The sequence below is a fragment of the Lasioglossum baleicum genome, chromosome 13, assembly GCF_051020765.1.
Source record: "Lasioglossum baleicum chromosome 13, iyLasBale1, whole genome shotgun sequence".
In the NCBI taxonomy this organism is placed as follows: Eukaryota; Metazoa; Arthropoda; class Insecta; order Hymenoptera; family Halictidae; genus Lasioglossum; species Lasioglossum baleicum.
The window spans coordinates 14,483,928-14,508,340 of record NC_134941.1 but is presented as its reverse complement, the minus strand read 5'-3'; the positions used below and the strand labels follow the sequence as shown (position 1 = coordinate 14,508,340).

The 24,413-nt window shown below is 47.1% G+C and overlaps 1 protein-coding gene across 3 annotated transcripts in view; it reads right to left on the bottom strand.

Moving 5' to 3' along the window:
- The window catches only part of LOC143215395 (zinc finger protein castor homolog 1), a 115,780-nt gene that overhangs the window by 41,750 nt on the left and 49,617 nt on the right, over nucleotides 1–24,413 (bottom strand). For all 3 annotated transcript variants that reach the window (XM_076437505.1, XM_076437503.1, XM_076437504.1), the window contains one exon: nucleotides 23,335–23,623. In XM_076437505.1, coding sequence (XP_076293620.1) covers nucleotides 23,335–23,623 — 289 coding nt within the window. The remainder of the gene's footprint in view (nucleotides 1–23,334; nucleotides 23,624–24,413) is intronic.

Here is a 24,413-nt window from a genome sequence, read left to right as displayed (position 1 = left end):
GCACTCGGACCTATTTTAACTGGAAAATTAAACATTACTTTCGACCTAGAATAATTCCATTCCATATTAATTCTTTTCTTTGTATGAATATGAAATCGATATAATACCTCGCGCAATACTTAAATGTTTAGTAATTGAATAGATACTGACATATTTAGTAATGTAAACAATATTTTGAATAATGGTACAGCAATTTTTAGTGGCGCCCCAGAGTCGCCACTCGAGTGCTAAGGATTAATAAATGAAAATCTGCAATTTCAAATTCTTGCAGTCTAATCACTGCGGAACTTTATGCAATATAAAAATGTTTTGCATTGTTTAGGAATAATGTAAAAATTGATTTCATTCCTTAACGACTGTGTTACGTTAAAAACAACATTACAGCATTGAATTCTATTTTCACCGTGGTCTACTAATCACGCTGACAGTCAGTTAAACCCCCCAACGACCGTCGCCAACAATCCCCTATTTTTTAAAGACTGCCTCGTCCGGGGGTAAAAAGTTCAAGGAAGGTGCCAGGCCGTTTTTAATGTCCCGGGGGGGATCTCAGGTAGATCTATCAGGATTTATTCGCGCGCGGACGATCCATGAGAACATCAAAACCCGATCTCGGGTTCTCTGTACCTGCGCCTGTCTAGGTCTAGGGTCTGGCCAGTCGATTCCGTGGCCGCGAAAAGAAAAGGAGAGACTCGGAAATTGGGAAAAGGGATGAAAAGGGAATACATCTCGAATGGGACCCCACCTTGTGCCACGGCAAAGTCTATCGAGAAATTACGCAACCCCTTAGGCGTCATTTTTACCTAAGGTTCTTTCGAATCCCCTCCAGGTTTTTCACCGTTTCCCGTTGGCATACGGGATTTCCCTTTTTTTCCGATCCGAGGGCGTCGTTTAACGAGACGGATACCGTCGTCGATGAAAAATGACTATCCTCCGAGATAATTTAGGAGACTGATTTCTGTGGGAAAGTGTTCTCTATTCCCCCGGGTTTCTCCAAGCCGGAGACCGGCTGCCGGAGGTTTTAATTGAACTCGTTCAGACACTTGTGGATTTTTGGAATTTATGGGCCCTTTAGACTGATTGCCTTAATTTTCGGAGTGAAATGGGAAATTTCGTTTCTCGAGGTTCCGGCAAGATTTATCGGCGGCAGGTAGCTGTTGAAAGTCGGAAATATTTTAACTCGTTGATTGGGGAGGAATGCTGTTGGCGAGTGAATTGGTTAAACTCATTTTTATTAGACAAGTGGAGTTGCTGAGATGACATTGATTTGTTCCCTTCTAGAAATATTAGTTTTTCTGAAGTTTTTGAGGATTCTCGAATCGAAAAATACACCGAATCGCATCGTGAGTATTCTCAGCGAAAAGAACTCGAATAACAAAATGTGTAGGAGCGAGGTATAAGTGTTCGAGGCCCGATAAAAAAGAAGGGTCGAGGGAGCGCGAAGGGCCGCGAGAGGTGACTTGAAATGATTTCGTACACGTTTCAGCGTTAAATGGATTCCGCGGGAGATATTCCTGAGGGATCGCATGCAGGCCCGGCGTTATGCTTGTGCGTCTTGGGCCGGATCCTTAAATCGACTCGATTTTTAAGGTCCGACCCCGTGGAGGAGCTCTCGCCGCGGGGATCCTGTGTTTCTCTTCCTCTCGCGACGTTCTCCGTTTCATCTTTGCTCCACATCGGCCCCGGCCGATTGATAAAAATCAAGAACAGAGAAAACCGCGGTAAGAAATGACCCTGTTAAAGACCACGGGGGTTGGGGGTGGCTCGTTGAAATCGAAACGTCTGGGAAAATAATTGTTACGTTTGTCGGACACGCGTTTCCGCTGAAACTTGTTGCAATAAGCAAACGTTCGATTCGAAAGGCTTCTCCGAGCCAGTCGTTATCGTTAACAAAACGTACAACGTTGAAAAGCGAATTTTCCCAAAAAGAATCGTCTTCTCGGATTTTACAGCCAGTAAAACCGATAATTCGATCTCCCCGCAGATTAAAATACTTTACAAACTTGTGATGCCCCTCGGAAAGACACTGAAGAATTTCCTAAAGACATCCAAACTTGTTCGACACGGAAAAATACACCGTAAAAATTCGTTTATTGTTAGGATCGCATACCACGAGTCTCGATTTTAACGACTGATTAAGATAGAACCGAAACCCCCGCGTTTCCTACAGTTCTAGCAGATAGCCGAGAAATTTTACGAACACGTTCAATGTATACCTAACACGGTGCAAAAAGCTGCGTAAAAATTCATTTATTGTCCGGGCTGCATACCTTGAATTTTACAGAGACACAAATTTACCCGCCGGGAATGCTCGGTGTGCTGCACGCACTTGCTAAGTATCTGCAGATCTTTATTCGCCATCAAGTTAGTCAATTCGCGTCTCTAACCAGCCATCAACGATTTGATCGACGACTCTTCACTTAAGACGAACATCTCTCATGCCCCCCACCCTCTCAAAGAAAAAAAAACCGAAACCTGTCGAGCATAAATTTCATTCCAGCATTAGTTTCTCAGTCTCCGAGAAATTATCAATTTTCTGCCACTTAAGGGGTGAAAGATCCAGATCGCGTAACGAAGATCCGTGACACCCGACTCCGATTTACTGCAGAAAGCAAAAAAAAAGAAATCGCTGCTCGCCGCACCCCATTTTTACGAGATACTTAAGCGTTTAAATGGTCCGGGGGATTCCGGAAAAATCTCGCCGTAGAAATCGGTTAACCCCGACTGTCGATACAGCCGTGTCGAGGAAACGAGGGGAGAGGGGGTTGCGCGATTTTTCTCAGGGGTTAAATCGACCGTGGCCCCCGAAAAACTCGCGTATTTTTTTCCACGATCTCGCAGGTAGCCGGCTACCTGCACGCGCGATCTCCTCCCGGAAATAAAGAGGGTGAGAGAGAAGAAATAAAATAAAAAATCTACCCCCGGGGTTGCAGGGCCAAAGAAAAGGAGAGATTACGCAAGAAACCTCGAGGAAAGGGGGAAGAAAAACACCGTGCGGCTCGCCCCTCGTTTCCGAAGATCGAATCTCTCTCCCTCTATCGTCCTCTCTCCGTTGATTTTCCCTCTCTCACCCCATTTGGTAAGCCAGGGGGGTAAGAAAACAGGGTAAAAGTGAGTTAATAGTCGGTAAAACGGTATTCACCCGGTGACCCGACGGGGTTGCCTGGCTCCTTTAGGGCCGAGCCCTTTCTCTTCTTCCTCTTTTCTCACTATACCCTGTTGCCCTTTCCTCTTCCGGAAGGGGTCGAGAGACCAAGGGTGGAAAGGGATCATCGTTTCCCTTTCGACGAGGTACGCCGACGGAAAACCGAGACACGAGACACTCCTTTCGCTGAGAAATTTGAGTAATCGTTCCCCGGAACCCGTCGTCGAGTACCCAACCCTGGATCCACCGTTTTTTTCTTATTTAATCGGGGGGTTCGAGGGGGTTGAAGCTCCGGTGTCGGCGTGAGAGAGCTCACGGCTTGCCTGGATTCGCGAATCATCCCTTTGGGGATTTTTTAGAGAGGTGGGGACCGATTGGAAATTGAGAGAAAATCAATTTCACAATTTTTCGTCGTGGCTGGTTAGCGATATTTCGGAAATGAATAAGATTTTTGCAGCGACCAGTTCGACAGACAAACTTGATTCGATGTTGTCGAGTATTGCAAGATCGTCCGACCTTATCTCGTTGTTTGTTACGCGAGTACCTGCCAAACGGTTGATTAGAGGATCGAGTTGCAGTCGCGAAGTGCAAACAAAAGAAAGGCAAATCGAAGAGTCCCGTGGGAACGGGCCTCTCGGGTCTCGTTTGTTCGCCGATCGCTAAATCCAATGTTTCGATTTCCACGTATGCACGTTAGGCATGCGTAACGCGAGGAATACTATAAACGCTCGCGTGTTTCATTACACAACGATACGCACGAAATTCGATTCTAATGGGAAACAAGAAAGCCGAGACCCCGAGAGCAACTCGTAATCCGACGTCCCGGCGCGTTTCAAATACCTAAATCACGAATAACGACGCGATTCCTCGTAAAAGCGGAGTGGCCAGGGCCCCGACACCGACCCGGGGCCCAACCGACTTATCGCTAATTGCGATATTACTGCACGAACGGCGATCGTTTTTCGCGCGAGCCATCGAAACGCCGTGGTTTCGTGTGCTCGTGCTCGCACCTATAAAACTCGATGCACCCGTTGGTTCTGATCCATTTTAAACGAAATTAATTCAATGTAGTTTTCACGATATTGTCAAAAATGAACCGTTAGATAGTGCTTGTTTTTTCGACATTGTATGGAATACATTTTTCCTTGAAATATCTCGAAACAAGAAATATATGATTTCAATCTCTGATCGTTCTTCTCAAAATCACAGCTGCTCTTTGATCACTAGACTGCGGATCTTTATGCAAAATAAAACTTTTCTTCGTGAATTACAAGATTCTGGAGTCACATAAAAATTTATTACTTCCTTTAATACTGTTAACAGAACGAAATTAATATGTCCATACTTTTAGATTCTTCGAATGTTTCCACCGTTTAAAATTGCGGCTGTTCATTTTTGTTATAAATGCATAAAATCCGCAGTCTATCGATCGCTGTTATGTCGATCTACAGTCTCAAATTGAAAATTTCCGCAGAAAATGTGCAACAGCAAAGAATAAAATATACAAAACTAGACCATTGCGGAGTGCTGACAGGAGCTTCGGGAGCTCCCAATCAGTGAAAGCAGCGAATTAAAAGATTATCGATTCCGAGGGTGTCTTCGCTCCACTTTTCGCGAAGGCCTCGCCAAAATGGTCGCGCGCTCCGCCGTTTCGCCGCGGAAATATTCGCATGAAAAAGTCGCGTCACGTTCTCGGATCCAGCGTCGAATTCAGAAGACGGCGAACGTGGAAAAAAAGGGGGATGAAGAACGAACACGGTTCAACAGGCGAGCCTCACTGCGAGCAAGAGATCGAGAGAGAGAGAGGAAGAAAGAGAATCTGTCGGAACGCCTTAATGGCGGTCCATTTGTTAGCGAGCCCGCTGGGCATAATCGAATAATTTCGCGCGGGCCTGGAAAAATAGAAATCAATTCGTACGGCACACCGACACCTGTTGAGGGTTCAAGGTCGCGCGATAAAAGACCCGATCGATCAAAGAGCGGGGGCCTGAACGATGGAAAACTCGGCCTCGGACAGAATCCCTGTAATAAATCGTCGATTCTCCATCGGCTCGTCATCGCCGGCGACGATATATCGACCGCGGCGAATCGACCCAGCGTCATTAAAGCTACACGGCCGGTTTTCTGCGTTCCGACGTGCACGCCGTGACGGAAAGAACCGCCCGGAGCGGTGTCTACAGGGCCGAAAAACACCGTGATACGGAAAAGTGGCCGATTACGCGTTCTGTCAGCCGATTTTTAACTTTATCCCCGCGAAATTGCCGGGACAGAGAAAAAGCGGGGTCGTGGGACGATTCTCTGATGAAGACTCGGTTCTTCGAGTGAAGGAGTACATCACTTTTCTCGGATGATATTTCAAAGTGAGACAACGATTTCCAAGCATTCGCTAGAATTTTTATTAACACGGTATTCCAAAAACACAGCTCGAAACGGGAAGAAGTTCCCCGGGACGATTTCGACTGGTTCTCGAAGGAAGAATTGCCGGGTACCGGTTGATTCACGGTTTTCGAGGCGTTTCGGTAGATACGGCCGATAATCGACGAGTCCGGGACACTCTGGGGTTCTCGGGTTCGCGTAGATCCGGATCTCTCGCAGAAAAATCGCCACGGGGAGCGGGTCCGGGGCCCGCGCTCGAATTAATGAGCCATCTGCGTAATTTTTCAGCGGGCCCCGGAGCGGGCCCAGCGAAACGAGAATTCATCGAGCCGGGTGTAACGTTTCCAAATTTTAATATTTGACCGTGGAGAAGGAGAGAGGGAGAGAGAGAGAGAGAGAGAGGGGAAATAACGAAAAAGAAAAGAAGAGAGGTAATGAAGCTTTGGTGGACAGGGGATAAAGAGAGAGAAAAATAATGTGTGTGAGAGAGAGAGAGAGAGACAGGGGTCGAAAGAGAGGGGAGAGAAGGGTGGAGACTGGCGCGAGATAAAGACCGAAGGGCCCCGCGGGGCCCATTTTTAACACCTAACAGAAGTCAAGATGCCCGGCCGTGATTAGCGTTCCGCCGGGGCCACGATGGGGCCCCGGACATTATCCTGTGAGAAATTGGCGGCCGTTCGTTCCTTTGTTCCAGGCGATTTTTTATTGACTCAAATTCTGGAAAAAAGACCCCCTGAAAAAAATATCGTATGGGGGGCGCGGCGAAGGTGGAGGGGGAGGGTGGAGACCGACGGTTAGGATCCCGCGGTGCCACACGGTGTGGGAGGCGATGTCGAGCGGATGAACCGAGAAGATAGAGGGAATGGGGAAACAAACCGGAGAGAAATATAAAGACGGAAAGACACGGGGTCAGAAAGTGGGGGCGTCGGAGCGGGGAGGTGGGGGGCACAAGGGATTTCGTGAGAGAGGAGGGGTGGAGGGCAGAAGGGAAGAGAGGGCCAACGAACAACTGGCCACGGTCGAAGCCAGAGCTGAGCTCATTTTTTCTCGCGACCGAACCCGAAAACCCTTTTATGCCCACCCAAGATTAATTATCCGCCGTACTCGAAAAATGAAACGGCCGCGAACAAAGACCGGCCGCGCCGATCCGCCGGGAAACGCCGTTCTCCTCGCTCTCCCTGTCTCTCCTCTCTCGCTCCCATGGCCCTCTCCTCGCTGTCGAACCGACAGCCACAACCGTTGCCTCTTCGGATCTTTCAAATTTCATATCCTTGTACATTGTCACTGTAACTGTAATATAATTTTAACATCTCGCGATATTATTATTATGTTTTATAGACTTGTAATACAACATTCAAGCTGAAACAAAAATTTGGCATCCCGATGAATAATACATACAAGCGTATCATTGATAATAATATGTGTATGCATAATGATGCGTTTAAAGCCGTCCGGAGCAGCGACAGCCGAAGATCGTTGAAGGGTGCGCGTCGATTCCTGGACGTTGAGAAAAAGCCGCGACACGTGCGAGATCGAATGCGAATTAATCGCGACATGCTCGATGACTCGCGCGAGATACAAGTAGCATGTTCCTGGAGAGCGGAGGCATAGATCGTTCAGGGTATCGCACGGAGGAACAGAATCGGTTTCTCCTTGGAGAGGAAAGTTCCCGGAGGCATCATCTTCTAAAAACTTCGGGAGGAGGCGGTTGCATCTCGACGAGCCGAGAGGGTGGAGAGGAAAAGGGGGTAGGAGAGCAGCTCGTTAGACCCGAAAAATTCCGGCGGGGCCCCGATTTGAATATCGCATAATGTCGAATTAATGCCGGAAATTCGACTCGGTGGGCCCCCCTCGCGAGACGCAGTAATGGGGGGCCCCCGAAATTTCGTGGCGACCCCCATAAAGCTGTTTCGCGTATGGAAAACGTGTTGAGGCAATAAGCCCGCCGCCTCGACTGCCCCCTTGCCCCCTTTTTCTCCCACCGTTTACCGGGGTACCCCCATCATTCCTCTCTTCTACTCCTCCCCGGCTGAATTTCTTTCTACTCTTTCTGGTCCCCGACAGAGAACGGCGTGGATCTTTTAAGAGGGATTTAAAACGCAGAAACCCTAGGCGTTCGACGGAGGACCCGTTCTTCTACTTTTTCCTCGAGATAAGGGAGCGAGAGTCATCCGGAGAAGGGATATACCGATGCTACGTCGACGGTGAGGAATGCCAGTTCAGAAATTTTTGCGAATAATCCCGCGGTATTCGAGCCTCGCCCGGACCCCGTTTTTCGGCCTCCGCTCTGATTAACCACCTCGCGGCAAGCCCCGATACTAATTAAACCGGGCCCCTAACTGCATTCGTCGGGTAGCCAGCCTCGATCATTCAGCGATCCTCTTCGTTCCGAAAATATCAGTTTAAAATGCATCATTCTTTAATAAATCCATTTATTCAGATTGTGGAGGATGGGGGAGAGATGCAAAGGGGGTTTGCCGGAACAAAGCGGCGGCAAAACGAGTAGTCACTTTCGTTTTCTAAGCAGCGATTTTAATAATATATCATATTTCTTGGTTAAAACCGTTCTTCCTTAATTCCCTGGCGGCTGGTTTCGTGGGCCGGGGCTCAGGCTTTTCTGCTTTTTTCTGGAGCAACGTGGGCCCCCCCGGTTCCCTGATTCTCTTATTTTATCCGAGGTCGGGTCCCATCCGCGCGTCCTTTCTTTTTGCTTGACATAATTTAAAATTTATGAGTTCGAGAATCGGTTATGCGCGCGGGGCCCACTCTGCTCGCTCTCGGCTCACTTTTACCAGGGCTCCCCCTTCTTCTCTCGCCACCCCCGTCGGGCCCACTAGCCCGGGTTTTGCCGGGGAATTTGAATATTAAGATTAGGCCAGCTTTAATGCCCCGTTCCTCCACGTATTCCGCTTCGCCGATACACGTCCACCGCCACGAAAATTCGCCGCGGAACGTTTTCATAAACTATGCGCCCTGGCTACTCTCTCTCTCTCTCTTCTTTTCAGGTCCCCCCTGACTATGCTCGACCGCGTGCCCTTTGTTTCCGCGCACGCTTTCGATTCGTATGCAGAAACCCGCCTCCGTTTCGATATAGTTGTAGGAATAAAAGTAGGATCCGCTCTTTGGTGGTCTGACTCCACTCTCTGCTGGGCCCCGTCGCGTCGGGCCCCCTTCGTTCCCTGGACCCCCAAATCGCGGTTTCTGACAGTCCGAGGGTAAGTTTCAGAAAATATGTAGACAGTCGTATATGCCCATAATTATAATAGTGGTCCAAGTCATATATTTCTTGTTTCGAGGTATTTCAAGGAAAAGGTTCATTCTTCACAATATCGTAAAAATTGTATTGAATTAATTTCGTTTGAAATAATGTCATTCCATGGGCACATACGCGAATTCTTGAAGATATTAAATTGTAAATCCGACTCGCCAGTAAATGAAATTGAAAGAGAAGAAATCTGCACGAAACGGAGTGTCGACTTCGCAAAGAAAAGGAAAAATTAGTGCCTGGAAACCACCCACGCACCGATTCGCAGGCGCCAGTTTCTCGCCGCGTTCCGATCGCGTTAATTAGTCAACGAGTCGCGGATTCGTAGAAAATCCCCCGATGGTTTTTAAAACGGAGATTAGCGAGGATCACGGGATTGGTGGAGAACAGTTGTGAAGAAGGGTGGGGGACAGGAGGAGGAGGAGGACGGAAAGAGAGAAGTTCATTAAGATCGTCGAAGCCACGGGCACCGTATTAGGTCGGACAAACTGGTTTTCGCGGGTCTTTTCTCTCCCCTGAATCATCCGGCGCATCGGGCTCGGATAAAAGAGCCCTGGGATTCGGCATGGCCCTTAACCCTTTATTTGGCGATGTCGCCCTCGGGGCCACGCAAGAGAGAAAGAGATTTCTCTCGCTAAGGTCTCTCCCGAGTTGGTTTCCGACGATTTTCGATTACCAGCCGAGATGAACGACCGAAAACCAATTTTTTCGCTTCTCGTTTTCGGGACCGCGCGCCCTTTCGATTCGTTTATCTTTTTCGACGCGATACAATCGCTCCCGGGCTCGGTTTCTGCTTTAATTAACTGGCCTGACAGCGAATTGCGTTTAGGTGATCGATGTTAGGAATCGATTTCGAGAAACGCTATATACGCTGTTTTCTAACGGTATAAATTGTAACGATAATTTGTGCGTGCTTCTTTCAGGCTCGTACACTTTTCATCCATTTTCGTTTTACGATGAACGTCGATCGGACAAATATCTATTGCGTTAGTCATCGGTAATAATAGATGAAAACAATGTTGCGGAGGCAATTTCCCGACCTTTCGATTGCATCCGTTTATGCATCCCGATCCAATAATAGTCGTCGCTAAGCAAATAATATAGAAACGATTCGGAGTAGCGTCGGTCACGGTAAAAACGCGTCTAGTTTTAAATATAATCGGTGATCCCATTGTTTCCGTTCGATTTTAAAACCGTGTCGCGTGACCGCTAATTTGCCAATTGCCTATGCTAAATAGTTGGCAAATGCCTGGCGGGATTTCGTTGCGCGATCGCCAAGTAAAAAGGAACGTCTCGCCGTGACAATTTTATCGTGCGACGCATTTTTCTCTCTATTCGATCACGATCTTCGAACTTATATTCTAGAGAAAGACGACAACATAATTTTTGCAGCTTCTTTTAATGAGCGTTCTTGTATTAGAGTACACACAAAAAACTAAGAATTTAATTCCACATGCGTAGTAACATTTTATACACTTTTTTATACACAGAATTCCTCGCCTTAAATGTATACATATTATCGTACCAGAAGGGAATGATATCACCGGATGAATGGCTCGCGCCAATTCAGAGATCGATTCCAACTAAATAAAAAAGTTTCTAGAGCCAGCGAATCACCGTTTCCAAGATGACTGTACCGAGCCATGTGTTTTCAAACGAGCACTCCCACGAGACAAGCTCACGTTCTTTATTCCTTCCCTTTCGGTTCGCGTTCGAGGATTTCCCGGAGTAACACGCGCTTCGATCCCGAGTGATTCGTAATTACCGAGCCGTGTCAACAAACAGAAAGATCCAGAGATTTTATCGCTCGAACGGCTTTCCACGGGACTCTGGAATAATATACACCCCGCCTTTGCTCTTTGTCGTTTCGTTTCAACATTCGATAGAGTCGAGACATCGCAACAGAGTTGCTGTTTCCAAAAGCTGCTTCTAATCGATTCTCAATCTTCATGAAAAACTGAACGAAGACTCTATTGACTAAATCGTAAATATTCCTCATTTGATATTCTCTTCCTTTTCCTCATGCAAATATTTCTTGATAGTTTTGCAAAAAAACGCAAAGTTTCGGAGTTCGACTATTTTTCAAGCGGAGGTACGCTCTCAATATATGGAACGAGGAGTCGATCGGGGGGTCAACCGGATTCATAACCGATAGAAGCGGCGGGGAAGAGGGAAAGAGACAGAGCGAGTGTCCATTAGCGTTTCCACGGAGGGGCCAAGCTCAGGGCTCGATTAATTTTTCAAACAATCCCACTCGGGACTCATCGATTCGAGATACGGTGCGAGAGGAGGAGGAGGAGGAGGCAAGGGGTGGAGGGGAAGGGCTGGACACGTCCCTCGTGGTCCGGGGGAGAGGGCCCATTAGGCCCCGCGGCGCGGAGGCCCCTGGTGCCCCTTGTCAGTCTCCGAAAACCAGAAAGTCAGCTTGTCAAATTAATCACGGATGACCAATCCATCAGCGGGCATTCCTAGCCGAGGTGGATCTCTCTTCTGGTCCTCTCCTCTGGTTCGCTACCAGGGGCCCCATCCTTTGGGGCCTCGCTGCCCCCCCTTCCTCGTTCCTCGTCCTTCGAGGACAACGACAGGGATCAACGACGTTAGCTTCTGCCCCCTTTTTTTCGAGGAAACGTTATGGTATGCCTGCGTATTGGGGAACCTGACGCTTCTTCTTCTTCTTCTTCTTCTTCTACCTCCTTCCTCTTCACCTCCATCTTGTGCCATGGGTCCTCCGCTGATTCCACCGGCTTGATAGATAATGCTAATGCAGGGGAAGATGACGATGCTTTCGCCTGAGTAATGGTAACTCCCCGACGCGTTTTATTACGGTGCACCCGAGATTGATCGCGGCTAACAAGATGCAAAAGTTTCGCCCAAGGATTTCACACCTTTTTGCGGGCATCCTCGCTCTTCTAGAACTGTCCATCAACAATCGAAACCGAGTACATACTGGTCTGTGCCAATCGTTCCTAGAGAGACTCCGACTATCGCAAGATTATTTACACTCCCGAACAAAAAGGTTCGCCATGCGAGCTGTCTTTACGAGGAACAGCAATCAACTGAAAATCAAGTTGACACTTCAAAGGTTCGTAGCTCGTTCAGTTTTGTCAAACACGCGTAAAATCAACTGTTCGCAGTCTACTTATCAGTATTCAAGCTGCAGGAACGAGGGTAGTAAAGCAAAGCTCGATAAAACGGGACATCTCTGCAGGTGGATTGATCGTTTTTCTAACTAACATGATTTGCTCGAGTCAATAAACCGTGATCGGTTGCTGGAACCGTTTGGAATCGGTGCATTTGTGCTCGGAAATGCCTCTCGCGTGATGTATCCCGGCTATGGGGATTGTTTATTGCGTCGTTTGAATATTAAACACGGTGTTAAGCAGTTTTAGAGCTGTGTAGAACATTAGGAGGCAAGTTTTTACTTGGAACGTTTCTTCTCGCGATATTGATATCGTAATTTGCTAATTTGTTACACTAATCGTTGCGCGCCCCTTTTTGCCGAGTATCTGCAGCTTGCTCTCAGAATTTCTCTGAATTCCTCAACATTATAATTCCGTGCTACTGGTACGAGTACAAAGAAAGGATCTTTTACCAAATTGTAAAAAATTGCCTTTCATTTTCCCTTTCGAGAACGAAATGGCTTTCCAAACGACCCGATATATTTGATTTCGCGAATTTGAAGTTGCGACACGGGATCTCGGAAGGAAACTCGCCTAATTGCTTTATTCTCGCGGTGGCGTGCCTTTTCTTGGGAATTTTACAGCTGTGGCAGTTTGCAGGACCCTGCAGGCTGTCGTCCTGTATTGATCGGGGTAGCCGAGCCGAGTGGCCGACGATTTTATTTTTACGAATACCGGTTTCTTTTGCGCGAACCGAGAAAGCCGCTCCTCGGCCGACGTCCGTGCCCCGAAATGCGTTCCCCCCGTCGCGATCGATAATAACCACGTGTCGGGACGCGAGTTCCCGTTTCCTCGAATCGCGTTGATAACATAATCATCGATGGTCGATCATTCTTTCGAGCGCACGCGCGAGCACGCTCGTAACCCGATAACGATCGAGAGCTGTCCGAGCTGCGGAACGCGTTTCACGCGAAAACCTGGCAACGGGTTATCGCGAAACGATCTATCTACGATCCAGGGAACCTGTCCGCCGCGCTTCACTGATCCATGGAGATCCTGCGAACCGATCGCGATCGCGGGAAAGCCGCGATCAAGATCGAACATCGCGATGAGTCGCGGTTTTTAGTTTCGCTAGAGTTTTCCGGGTTTGTAAGACGACTGACAAACATGATTCCGATCATGAGTAGATAATATCGAGAAATCAAGCTTTGTTTAAATAATGACTGCACAGAATTGCAACAAACTGGAGTGGAAATTTATTTTCTTTTTTTAATGCGTTCAATGCGTTGCGAATAATATAATAGTATTTTTGGATTCTTTTTTTAATGTCTTTCACTTATTTAAATTGCAGCTTCTCATTTTTGTCACAAACGAGATAACGGAACGTACGCGTAAGAAGATTTGTTCGGCCGATATTCGTGATTTAGAATCGACAGTTATTAAAAGCCTGATAAAACTGTAATGAACGCTTTGATTTATCGTCTCGTGAACCCTCTCGAGAAGAAGTAATTTCCTGTTTAACACCTGCCGTGGTATATTACCTCGGAATGAAAGGATTTAGCATACGGGCCCGCAGTTGTCCGTCACAATTCATTTTTATTGTTCACGGATTCGATGGAAATATGATAAATTGCAGTTTTTATTGGGTGCACGCGGGACCGGGCTTAATCTCGATTGCAAAACCAATTGCAGATAGGAAGTAATTGCGCTCGTGGAACGTTCCGACCCTTCTTGACGAAGTGGCTTGCCAGAAAAGTTAATTGAGCGTTTCTAAAGCGTTACAGGTCGTTTAAAAAATAAACAAAGCGCAGCTCCGAAAAAGATATTACAAAAGCAATCTGGGGAATCTAGCATCAATTAGTTCGGTAGTTCGTCTAGAAGGAAGAAAAAAGAAGATCACTGCTTCCTACGTTAATCTGCTACATTAATCTTGGTGCATTTTAAAATCAGCGAAGAAACGATAGAACGCGATATTATGCGATGATAGCACAGACAATGCCGCGGACCGTGTACTTCCCACCGAACCGGTAATTAAAAATAAATTATAACAGAATTGATGAAGATTTCGCCAAGTCGTTCATCGCAGGGTCGTTTATGCTAATTCGGATTTTTGTAAATTGCTTTATAAGTGCGGATAACCTGCAGAAATATTTTCCGACTAAGAATAATGATTTTATAAAATGTCCACATGTGCACCATAATCACTGTTCCGCTATAGCAAGTGCAATAAACGAGGCCGCACTCGTCGCCATAGTTAAAAGGGTGGTTACTACCCCCGAGCATGTTCCAGGAAAGGGTGTCAGTCGCGAACGAGGTGCGAGAAACTCTCGCAGACGACGGAGAACGACAAAAAGGACTCGCATAGTTCGAAAATCACGTCCCCGGTTGCGGCAATAAAAATATTTACATCGCGTTTCGAGTGACATCTGCTTGCTCGCGCGCGAGACGAAGAAGGAGCAGAAGAGAAGGAGGAGGAGGAGGAGGAGGAGGAGGGAGCCGGAATTAAACAAATAATCTGAGGGGGCCGAAGCGCGCGAGGGAATCCGTGAAGGCAGGAAAGTGCGCCCCGGTAAAAGGATCCCATTGAATTCTAAATTTGAAACGAATGTCCGAGTGTCAGCGGGCTGACGGGCAAAATAAACAAGATGCCGGGGCGGTGGAGTGCGCCTTCGTGAAAAAAACAAGAAAAAACGAACGAACGAGGAAGAAGGGACGAGAGACTGGGATACATCTTGGGATAGAAACCTTTTCTCGTTTCCATCTTTCGTTGCTGGCTGCTCGTTGACCTCGATCCGATCGAGGATTTTTAATAATTATATTGTAGTTTGCGTAGTTACAATTGCGAGAGCGTTTGTCAGCGAAGGGAAGCGATTCCGTGTTTAGAGAGATGACTCTTTCGTTTTCCTGCATCGCAGGCTGACGGATCGATCGTGGCCGTGGTAATCAGACAAATTGACCGCTAATTGCGGATGATTCCATCGCTGGGGAGTAATTTCGAACGTCACGTTCTCCGAATTAATTGAACATTTTCGTCCGTTTGTGTCTTCCCTAATGTTTGTAGTTTGTAGTCGAGCGATTTTGGGAATGTTGTAGATAGAAGCATTCTTTGACGATCCTCTACGATTTTAAAATCGACAGTATATACATGCACGAAAGTAAACATTGCCAAAGTACCTGGATTCCAGAACGAAAAAGAAACGCAGCAAAAGAACGTAGATCAAGACGATCGCGGTTTGAAGAAAAACAGCTTCGGTTCCCGACGACGACGTTCCATCAATAAGGCAATTCTGACTCAGAGCTAAATTGACGAAGGAAAAAACGACGCTCCAATTGACCCGGAAGCGGACACGAAGAGTTACAACTGGTTGTCGCGTCTGGGAAATTGGAAACGAGTCTCTCTCTCTCGTAGCTCCCGCGAACGATTAGGTTTAGCTTGAAGCTTTGTGGCAGTATAAATTTCGACGACTGATAAAGGAAACACGGCGATGCAAATATGTACACGACGAAGAAGAAGAAGAAGAAGAAGAAGAAGACGACGACGACGACGACGGCGAAGAAGACGAAGAGGAGGGTGTGGAAGGAGAGGCGAGGAGAGGAGAGAAAGAGCCGCGAGGAAGACCGTCACGTGTTCAGCAGAAGCAGGCCCTAGTTCGGGACGCGGCTCGTAAAGGCTTTCATAAAAGCTTTCATAAAACGTTCCACGATTCCAGCGAGCGGTGGCTGGTTCTCTCGTACTTTCTCTGTCTCTGCTACTCATCTCTCTCTCTCTCTCTCTCTTTCTCTCTCGTTGTCCTCGTGAATTCCTCGATTTTCTTCGAGTCCGACGGGGGAATAATTGTTCCCCTCGCGCGGAGACATTCCACGGCGACGCGTTCGGTTTTATTGTCGCCGCGTTTCGAGCTGAAACGTTTAACCCCTTCGTCATGGAAAGCCGGTGTAATAGCTCCACGCGAGGCTCTAAACCCGCCTCCCGGCTATGATTTACAAGAAGGATGCCAGTTCTTCATTGATTCGCCGCGATTCTTGCTGCTCCTGCTGCTCCGTTCCCGAATAACATTAAAACGGACGTGAGAACCGCTCTTTTCGGGGACCGACGAGACCGTCGTAAACACGAGGTAATTAACTGTCGACTACGTCTCACTTGTCATCCTGTTAGGTTCGTCATCGAATGCTGTTCTACTGGTTTTCGAGGAAAAATTAAAGGAGAGGATTTAGATCGTTCCGGACAGCTCGATTCGAATCGAGACTTTGGCGGCCCTGGGAGAGAGACCGGGTGCTAATCGTGGGGATCCGGAACCGAGCTTTTATGTCTCCACGTGTGTTAGCCCTACTCGAGCACGTAGGTAGACGGTACACGAGTGCCTACGACGTAGGTCTCGGCAAGAGTAGATCGAAATCGGAGCTCGTTCTGCGTGTGTAGCCGGTAGACAAAAGCCCTTGGGTTCTCCGGGCTCCGGATGACAGGAGGTGTCGGTAGAACCTTTTTCGGATCGGCGACCTGTTGAATCCACCTCCCCTCCAACTCTATCTCTCTCTCTCTCTCTCTCTCTCTTGCTCTAGTATCCTTCTCAACGAATTCTGCGTTATTGTGTAAAGAAGAAAAACGAGCGAGGAAACCGTGCTGTGGCGCAAAAGGGGGCCGTACGTCGTCGTCGTCGTCGTCGAGAGGCCGAAATACGTTAACCCTTATCTGCGTTTCACAAAAAGGACCCCGGAATAATCACGGGCCCCATAGCGGCCCCATTATTCATCACCGGCTTTTTAATTCATCTGGACGCCGAACGACCGCTAATTGCTACCGGCCAGTCGCCACCGAAACTGTTTTAACCTCGCGCGATATTTATTCATGCCAAAACGAAACGAAGCCGCCTCGTGGTTGGGATACTCCCTCGCGGATCATTGTACATTGCTCGAAAATTGTTTTTGCCAGTGCCGTTTCGAAACGTTATTGGCGAGTTTTATTATAATCTATGCGACCGAGGAGGAATTAAAATGTTTATCGTCCGGACAAAAAGGACTGCAGCTGCTTCGGCGACCGGTCGGCGGGATCGTCTTGCGCCGGAGACACAGGATGAAAATATTGTTCAGATTATTGAATATGTTAGTGTCTGATCAATCATTGAACATTTAAGTACTGGAGACGAGGTGTTACATCGATTTGATATCCATCGAATGACAAAAACGATATAGAATGGAATTATTCTAGGTAGGAAGAAACGTTTCGAATCAATCATTTTTCGCAGTATGCAAAAATAGTAAATGCTTGAATCTTCTTCAAAGATGAATCGTTCTCTCGCGCATAATTGGCATTGGCACGTTGCAGGAGTTAAAATATGGATCTAGCGCCATTCTACGATCAATCATAGATCCATAAGACGCTCGTCTACCCTCTCGACCGCGTCTTTCGATCATGCAAACAATAAAACCGAACGAAAACTCCCGACCATATCGAATCAGAAATTTCTCAGCCTTTGAAGCAACAAAACACTCTGCTGAACAGTATTCCGATGGAAAGAGACGATTGTTACACGGTTCCATTCCAGAAATCTCAGCTTAACAAGTTCTCAACAGGTGTCCCAGACGCCGAGCGTCGCCTCCCCACGTTCAGATATCAGTTTCGAGAAGAAAGCGTCGCGTTATCAGTTAATGAATCTCCTAGCCGTCGAAAAGGGGTTCGAGGATGAGTCTGGAGAGTCTCGCGGGCCTGTTCCCTCGACAATAGAAGGCCTCCGACGAATTTCGAAAAGGAGAAAATAAAAAACGATCCTGAAGCAGCAAGAGGGGGTGGAGGACGAGCAGAAACAGCGACAGAGGGAAAGAAAGGAGTGGATTTTTCTCTCTTCTTCTATTGCCTGCGTGTCTGGTCTGGCCCGACGTCCGTCCGACTGTCCGTCTTCTCTTTTCATCCTTGCTGCCTTTTATCCGGCCTGAAATGATTAATGGGTTCACGGAGGCATCGCCGTGTCCTCCATCCCGCCTGCTACGCAGCACACACGCGGCTTTTCTGCTTTTCTTCGCGCTGCGTACTTCTTCTTTCTTCTCCGCTTCTTCGTCCGCACCCTCCACCAGCTCGAGATCCTTCTTCCTGCTCGATCACACCCCCTCGGAATCCGGACTTCGATCGCGGGGCCGTGAAATCCGCCGATTATGGAGATTTAAGAGCTGCGCACATTGTCCTCTTCTCGAAACACTCGTGCTCGAGGTGTGTCTGCGGTTCTTCCTCGAGCTGGAGCTTTGAGATTCGCATTTTACGGTGAAATGAAACTCAATTCTCTTTTTTCAAGCAATGTAAACTTCGAAATAAATGGTATTAAATAATTTTTCACGTGTTCCACTATGATAACGCCAGGCCACACACATCTTTGGTAATACAGTGAGACCTCGTTTAACGCTGCTCCGCTTAACGCTGTTTCAAATATTACGCTGTATGTAGTATTGGGTTGGCAAATAAGTTCGTTCGGTTTTTTACATTGGAATAAATCACAAAAACCGAACGAACTTATTTGCCAAACCAATGTTTGAATAGGAATATTTCGTTTAGCGCTCGAATTTATTGGAACGTAACCCCCGCGTTAAGCGGGGTCTTACTGTACGTGAAAAGAGCACACCAATAAAAAGAAGAGACAGAGAAGAAGTTCGATTCCAAATGCGAATCGATTGGCCTCGGAAAATTGTCGAAATAATCGTAAATTAGAACGGTTCCATCCAAGGTGGTCCCGAAACGTAGAAAATCGTGCGTCGCGGAAGGGTTAAAGGTGTTTATTGACGTGTCGGTGACCCGGAATCGGTTTCATTAGAGCGACCAGGGTCCCAGCAGGACCGGGGACCGAAAGTGACGACGTGCCCCGTCCTCTCTTTTTCGCCGGAGCGAAAACGCGCGCGGAACACGTCCGGCCCACGGTGAGAAGAAAGAGGAGAGAGACAGAGAGAGAGGAGAGGAGGATTCCTCGTGTTCGTTTTGTTGCGCGCGTGTTCCGCTCCCACCCGGACCCCGGCCACCTACATACGAGTACGAGAGAGCCGATGCCTGGAACAAAAGACTACCTCTCGTCGGGATTGATACGGGGGAAAAAATCGCGCATAATTTATCATGTAAAAGCGCGCGGCACAAACAGAAACCGCGCGTCGCCGATGAATCGTTGGATCCTCTGACGGCCGAGGATCCGAGAGAGAGAGAGGATCGAGAGGGAGAGAGGGTTAGCAGAGAGATGGAAAAAGGAAGAGAGGCTCTTCTTATGCCTCTTCAGATGTCCCGGGGACTTCTATGAACCTTGACGGGTACCTGGACGGACAAATACACTATCGAGCTCTTCCGACTCCGGCCAGACTGCGGCTAATCTAGAAACCTAGTGGACTTCGTGGATACGTTGATCGATAGTCTTCCTGCTTCGGAAAGACGTGCGACGATTTTCACGATCGTCTAGTCCGAGGCGAGTTCGTTTCACAGATCTGGATTTCTTCTTTTCTCGCGGACAAGAATCAATGTCTCAACTTGAGGAATTAAATACATCAAGGACACTCGGAAGTTGAACAAAGAGATTGAATAATGGAGCAACGACCTGACAGTGTTAGGAATGAAATTTCGAAATTTGGAGCCGGAACACAGAGTGCCGTCATCTTCTGCATCTGGATGATCGATGACAGCGCGTTCCTCGACGGAAATTGTTTCTTCTTTTGAAAGCGGGTTCCCTTCGAGCGAAGCCTCGATCTCTAATCTTGTCGTTGACCTTTGACGATGAAATATCATGCTAATGCGTAACAGTACTTCCCAAGCCCGTCGGAAAGTTTCAAGCGCAGAGACAACAGAGAACGACGACGACGGTTTCGCCCGGCGAATGTGTGTCAGCAAGATTCCCAATTCTTGACGAAAAGGGAGGAGATAGAGATAGATAGAGAGAGAGAGAGAGAGAGAGAGAGAGAGAGAGAGAGAGAGAGAGAGAGGAAGGAAGAAGGAGTGAGAGAGAGAAGGGGAGCAGCACGTTACGAGGCATGTCGCATTCAATTTCACGCGGTCAGTTTTCTGGTAATTGGCAGGATGGCGGACGGCAGAAACGAGCGTGTGGCATGAGTTGCCACGGTGTTCGACAGTGTGTGAGTTTAATCGAATCCGAAAGAGATTACTCTCCGGCAAAAGGACGCGACAAAGACCATTCTCTCTCTCTCCCTCCCTCTCTCGCTCTCTCAGTGGACAAAGTGTGGCCGAAAGACTCAATCGAGTAACAATGGACCGCGGTGCCACGAATGCCCGTTAGGGTCCTTTTACATCGACGTAAGGTTAACTTACATAATGTATGAATATTGAGCGCGGACAGAGGGAACCGGCGACGATGACTCACTGACAGGGAATTCTGTCGACGCGTGGTAGAATCCGGTAACCGGACATTTTATTTCTTCTTCTTCTTTTCACTTTTTTTACTCGATTTTCTACGAGACAACGATTGCACTCCGAAACTGCAACTTTTCCTTTACATTTTCATCGACCACTGAGAATCGTCGTCTCTCGATCAACAGCTTAAAATAAACGCGCTTACAATATTCTTTTTAGTTCTATGTCTTCCACATAATCGATCAAAATAGACGTCCGAATCATTGTATAAATAAAATCGTCGGCGACCGCCTCTCATCTGCGTGCCAAGCAGTCGATGTTTTAAATACTAAATCGTCTTTATCGATGTTCGATGAACTTGGCAATTTTTTATTCCCAGCGGAAATCGCGAAAATGCATCTGACATTTCTGCAATAATTTGATTAAATTCATCGAGAGCAGAATGTGCACAGAACTTGGTCATTTTTATCCGCAAATTAATCAACTCTCGTTCAAATAGAAAAAATCATTCGTACCGTATATTGCGAACATGCAATTTACGTTTAAATTGTGCAATGATCGTCGGGTTGAAGTGCTCGCGATTTTTCCCGCGAAATAAAAATTGCGTCGTCGAGGAGGAAGAGCGGCGGGTCGCGTAATTTTTAGATTAGACTGTACGCGTGCACCAGAGCAGAATGTGGCACTTGCATATTGCCAGTGCATCGCATATGCGCGCACGTGAATATGTGATGGCTCTCGCAAGATGGCCGACTTATAACTCATAAAGTCGGTCGGACTGCGCGATCCGTTGACTGCCTCGCGATCGATGGATGCCTTTGAGATCAGCCAGCGTCATCGTTTCCCGTTGTCGAGCGTCCCGCGTGGGTTGACACTCTCACGAATTCCATACAACGACTACCATACACTTGTATATCTGTCTCTCTTTTCCTTCAATGTGTGTACGTGTTCTCTGCATTGTACATCCTATACATATATATAATATATATACCTTACACCTCGATCAGTGTGTGCTCGATGCGCGCTCGAGCTCTCGCGACTAACGAGTCAATTTCACTATTCTTCGTTCCCCTTCGCCTCGAACATACTCTTCGACGTCGAGTTTTTGAATTGCCTTCTGACACGACTGATTGATTCATAGCCGATGCTGTTGCTGGATCTACGCACCGGCAATTATGCCTTTTTCGCGTTATTTCCCGATCGCGAGACTCCGATCCTCAGACTTGACTTCTGCGTTCTCGGCCTCTCCATTCGAAAATGGAAATTATTTTTGCGATTTTTCTATTTGGGTCCTCGACAAATTTTTGTAAGATCGCAGCAGACAATTATGGATTTTTTTGCATTCTTTCTCGATCAAGAGTCTCCGATCCTCGGATTTTACTTCTACGTTCTCCGCTTCTCCATTCGTAAATGGAATTGGAAATTATTTTTGTTCGTAAGATTGCAGCAGGCGATTATGCCAGTATTTGCTCTGCTTCCCCTCTGATGATTAAATTATGCTCGACGAGAATTTGCGTTTTTCGACTGGCAGATTGAAGTAATTGTTAGGTGTGTTCACGTTTTGGATAGGACGAGGCTATTCTTTCTATGAATTATGGATCTGTGAAGCTTCTTATACAACTGCAGCACGCAATCATGCTACTGTTTGGTTCGTTTCCTGCCTTCTTGCGAAACAATGGTGGAACAAATTTACTTAGAAGATGTACTTTCTTTCGAAACTGTAGCCAACACACAAGTTCAGTCCAACCACTAACTTTCAAAAATTCCTGCGAAATCCTTTCGATAGATCCATTAATCCGGGATCGACAGTTGATAATGACTACAGCTCAAAGGAGAAATATTAATCTGATAAAGGGATAGAAGCAATATGTATAAATAGATGCGTGTGCCACTTTCTCAAAGTGTCAGAGCCCCAAATGTTGTTCGTCGAAAATGGAGAGCACAAGTGGATCAAGATTTCGTCGAGGTAGAAAGGAAGCGAGCACGATAGACACGCGTGATAAGAGAAGCTTAGGAGCTGCTCCCTTCTCAAATCAGGTAGAGATTATGCGTTTGGTGTAAAATGCATATGAATCAGTCCGATCTGGTTTTTCCAGAAAAACCGTGGAAAAATCGGCAGTTTCAGACCGAGGAAACGCGCCAGCCGGCGAAGCAAGAAAGCTCGGCGAAAATTATTGATGAGAGGAGGATGATCGCGTGACAGGCGTTTCATTAACGCAGATCTGGACCGTTCGATCCAGTCAATGGACGTTCCCCGGCTTCCTGACCGAGAAACTATTAATCCCCATCGGTAATTCCGCTTTCACGGTACGTTTGACGCCGAGAGCTCCTCGGGAATTTATCAATAACTCGTTTTCAATAACCATCAACGGTCTCCACGGCTCCGGCGAAGCTTTTCGATAGCAGAAACAATGAATCCCAGTAAAAAATTCCTGGCTCGGCACATTCCGAAACGATAAGGCATCGACGGTTAGTCTGAGGTCAGTCTGAAATTGATTTTCAGCCAAGGAACAAGCACCAATGCCAGCCAGCGACGATTGTCAATTGCTTCTAGGCCCAGCCCCGAATTCAATGCCAGCCAATCGTCGAAGAGTCCCATTGTTGGCTCGGCTAACCATTTCGTCGAACACCGACTCTAATTTCTGTTCAGCGAACAACGAGTCCTGCCGCGAATAATAACGATTCGAGGAATGCGATCGAAACCGATCGATGAACGATCCCATCTGGATCCTCGAGAAAAAAAGAAATCGGTTTCTGGGCCGAGAGACGCCCACCTGTCGTTGCTCCTGCGCTCGAAAGCCGAGAAGCTGCTAGAAACGCAGCCCTGGACGGTTATTAACGATCGTTAGCCGAGATGGGTCTAATTAGACTATGTAGATCTCGGCTGGCCGTATGTGGATCACAGAAATTCGGGGCTACAAACTCTGATTAGGCTACAGGCTTCAAAAACAGACTTTTGCAATGCTTTTCTGTAACATTGCAGTTTTATTGTAAACGTGTTGCGATTCGTGAATGACTGTTTCCCCATTGAAGATGCTAGAGGAGGCTAGTAGAAGCTCGCACGGGTGCAAAGTTGGTGAAAGTAATAAAGAGGAAGAGGAGTACTCACCGTGAGGCTGTTGGCCAGTTGCAGGGTTCAGGAAGGTCGGCGGTAGCTGTCTGCTGACTGACTTAGCCAGCTCTCCACCCGCCAGACCATAGATCGCCAACAGCTCTTGCATAGTCGACTCGGCGTACTCCCTCATGCCCTCGAAGGGCTTCCTCTCCTCGCACTCGGCCTCGCCGTCAGCGTCCTGTCCTCGATCATCCTCGAAAGGCGTGTCGTCCAAACGGGACGACTCCGCGTCCAGGACACCGTTGTCGCTTTTCTCCGATGAGTCCGAGTTTGGACTCCTCGCCTGCGAAACAGACCCGTAATCGGTACAGTCTCGCGTATCGATTTTAACAAGTTTTACCTCAACGGAGTACGCGTGAATGTAAAGAGCAGACGACTGCGGATCTTTATGCGAAATAAACATTGTTTCCATCGATTGCAAGAAAGAGGAACTAAATTGAGTGTTATTTCTTCCTTGAAGGGGGTAGGTCTGGGTTAAGGTGGGATCTCCTTTGCGCTTCTGGATATGCCATTCGTCATACTTCGTCAGAACTGCGTCCAGACGCGCGCGTCTACGCCAAGAAACAATATCGCATTATCCTTTCGAGGAATATTTTAGAATATTCTTGACAATCGCGCGTGGCTTCCCAAGTGTTGGAATTTACCGACACATGCGTATCCGCGTTGAAGCAAGCTTGTACCGGAACATTCCACGCGAAAACGGACACTTTTTCGAGTAAAATTTCGGATTTTGTTCAAATTTATATATGTTGAGTCTTTAGTAACCTTTAAACGAATCTGAAAGGATTTTTCGATATCTTAAAAATTGTTGATTTTACAGAGGTGTGAAAAAACGTGTCAATCTTTCCCCGCTAAATTGTAAGACTAGAACTGCTTATAATGAAAACGTAAGAGTATCCACTCAAAATGTTGATATTTGAAACAAATGTTATTTCACCATTTATTTTGCAATTGTTTTAAACAAATGCCGTGTTTTCATAGTGGGCCACTGTTTAAGTTTAAAAAATGGGGATATAGCCCCAAGTGTGCCCTTTACGGACCATTTTCCACGAAGATGGACATTTGAAAATTGA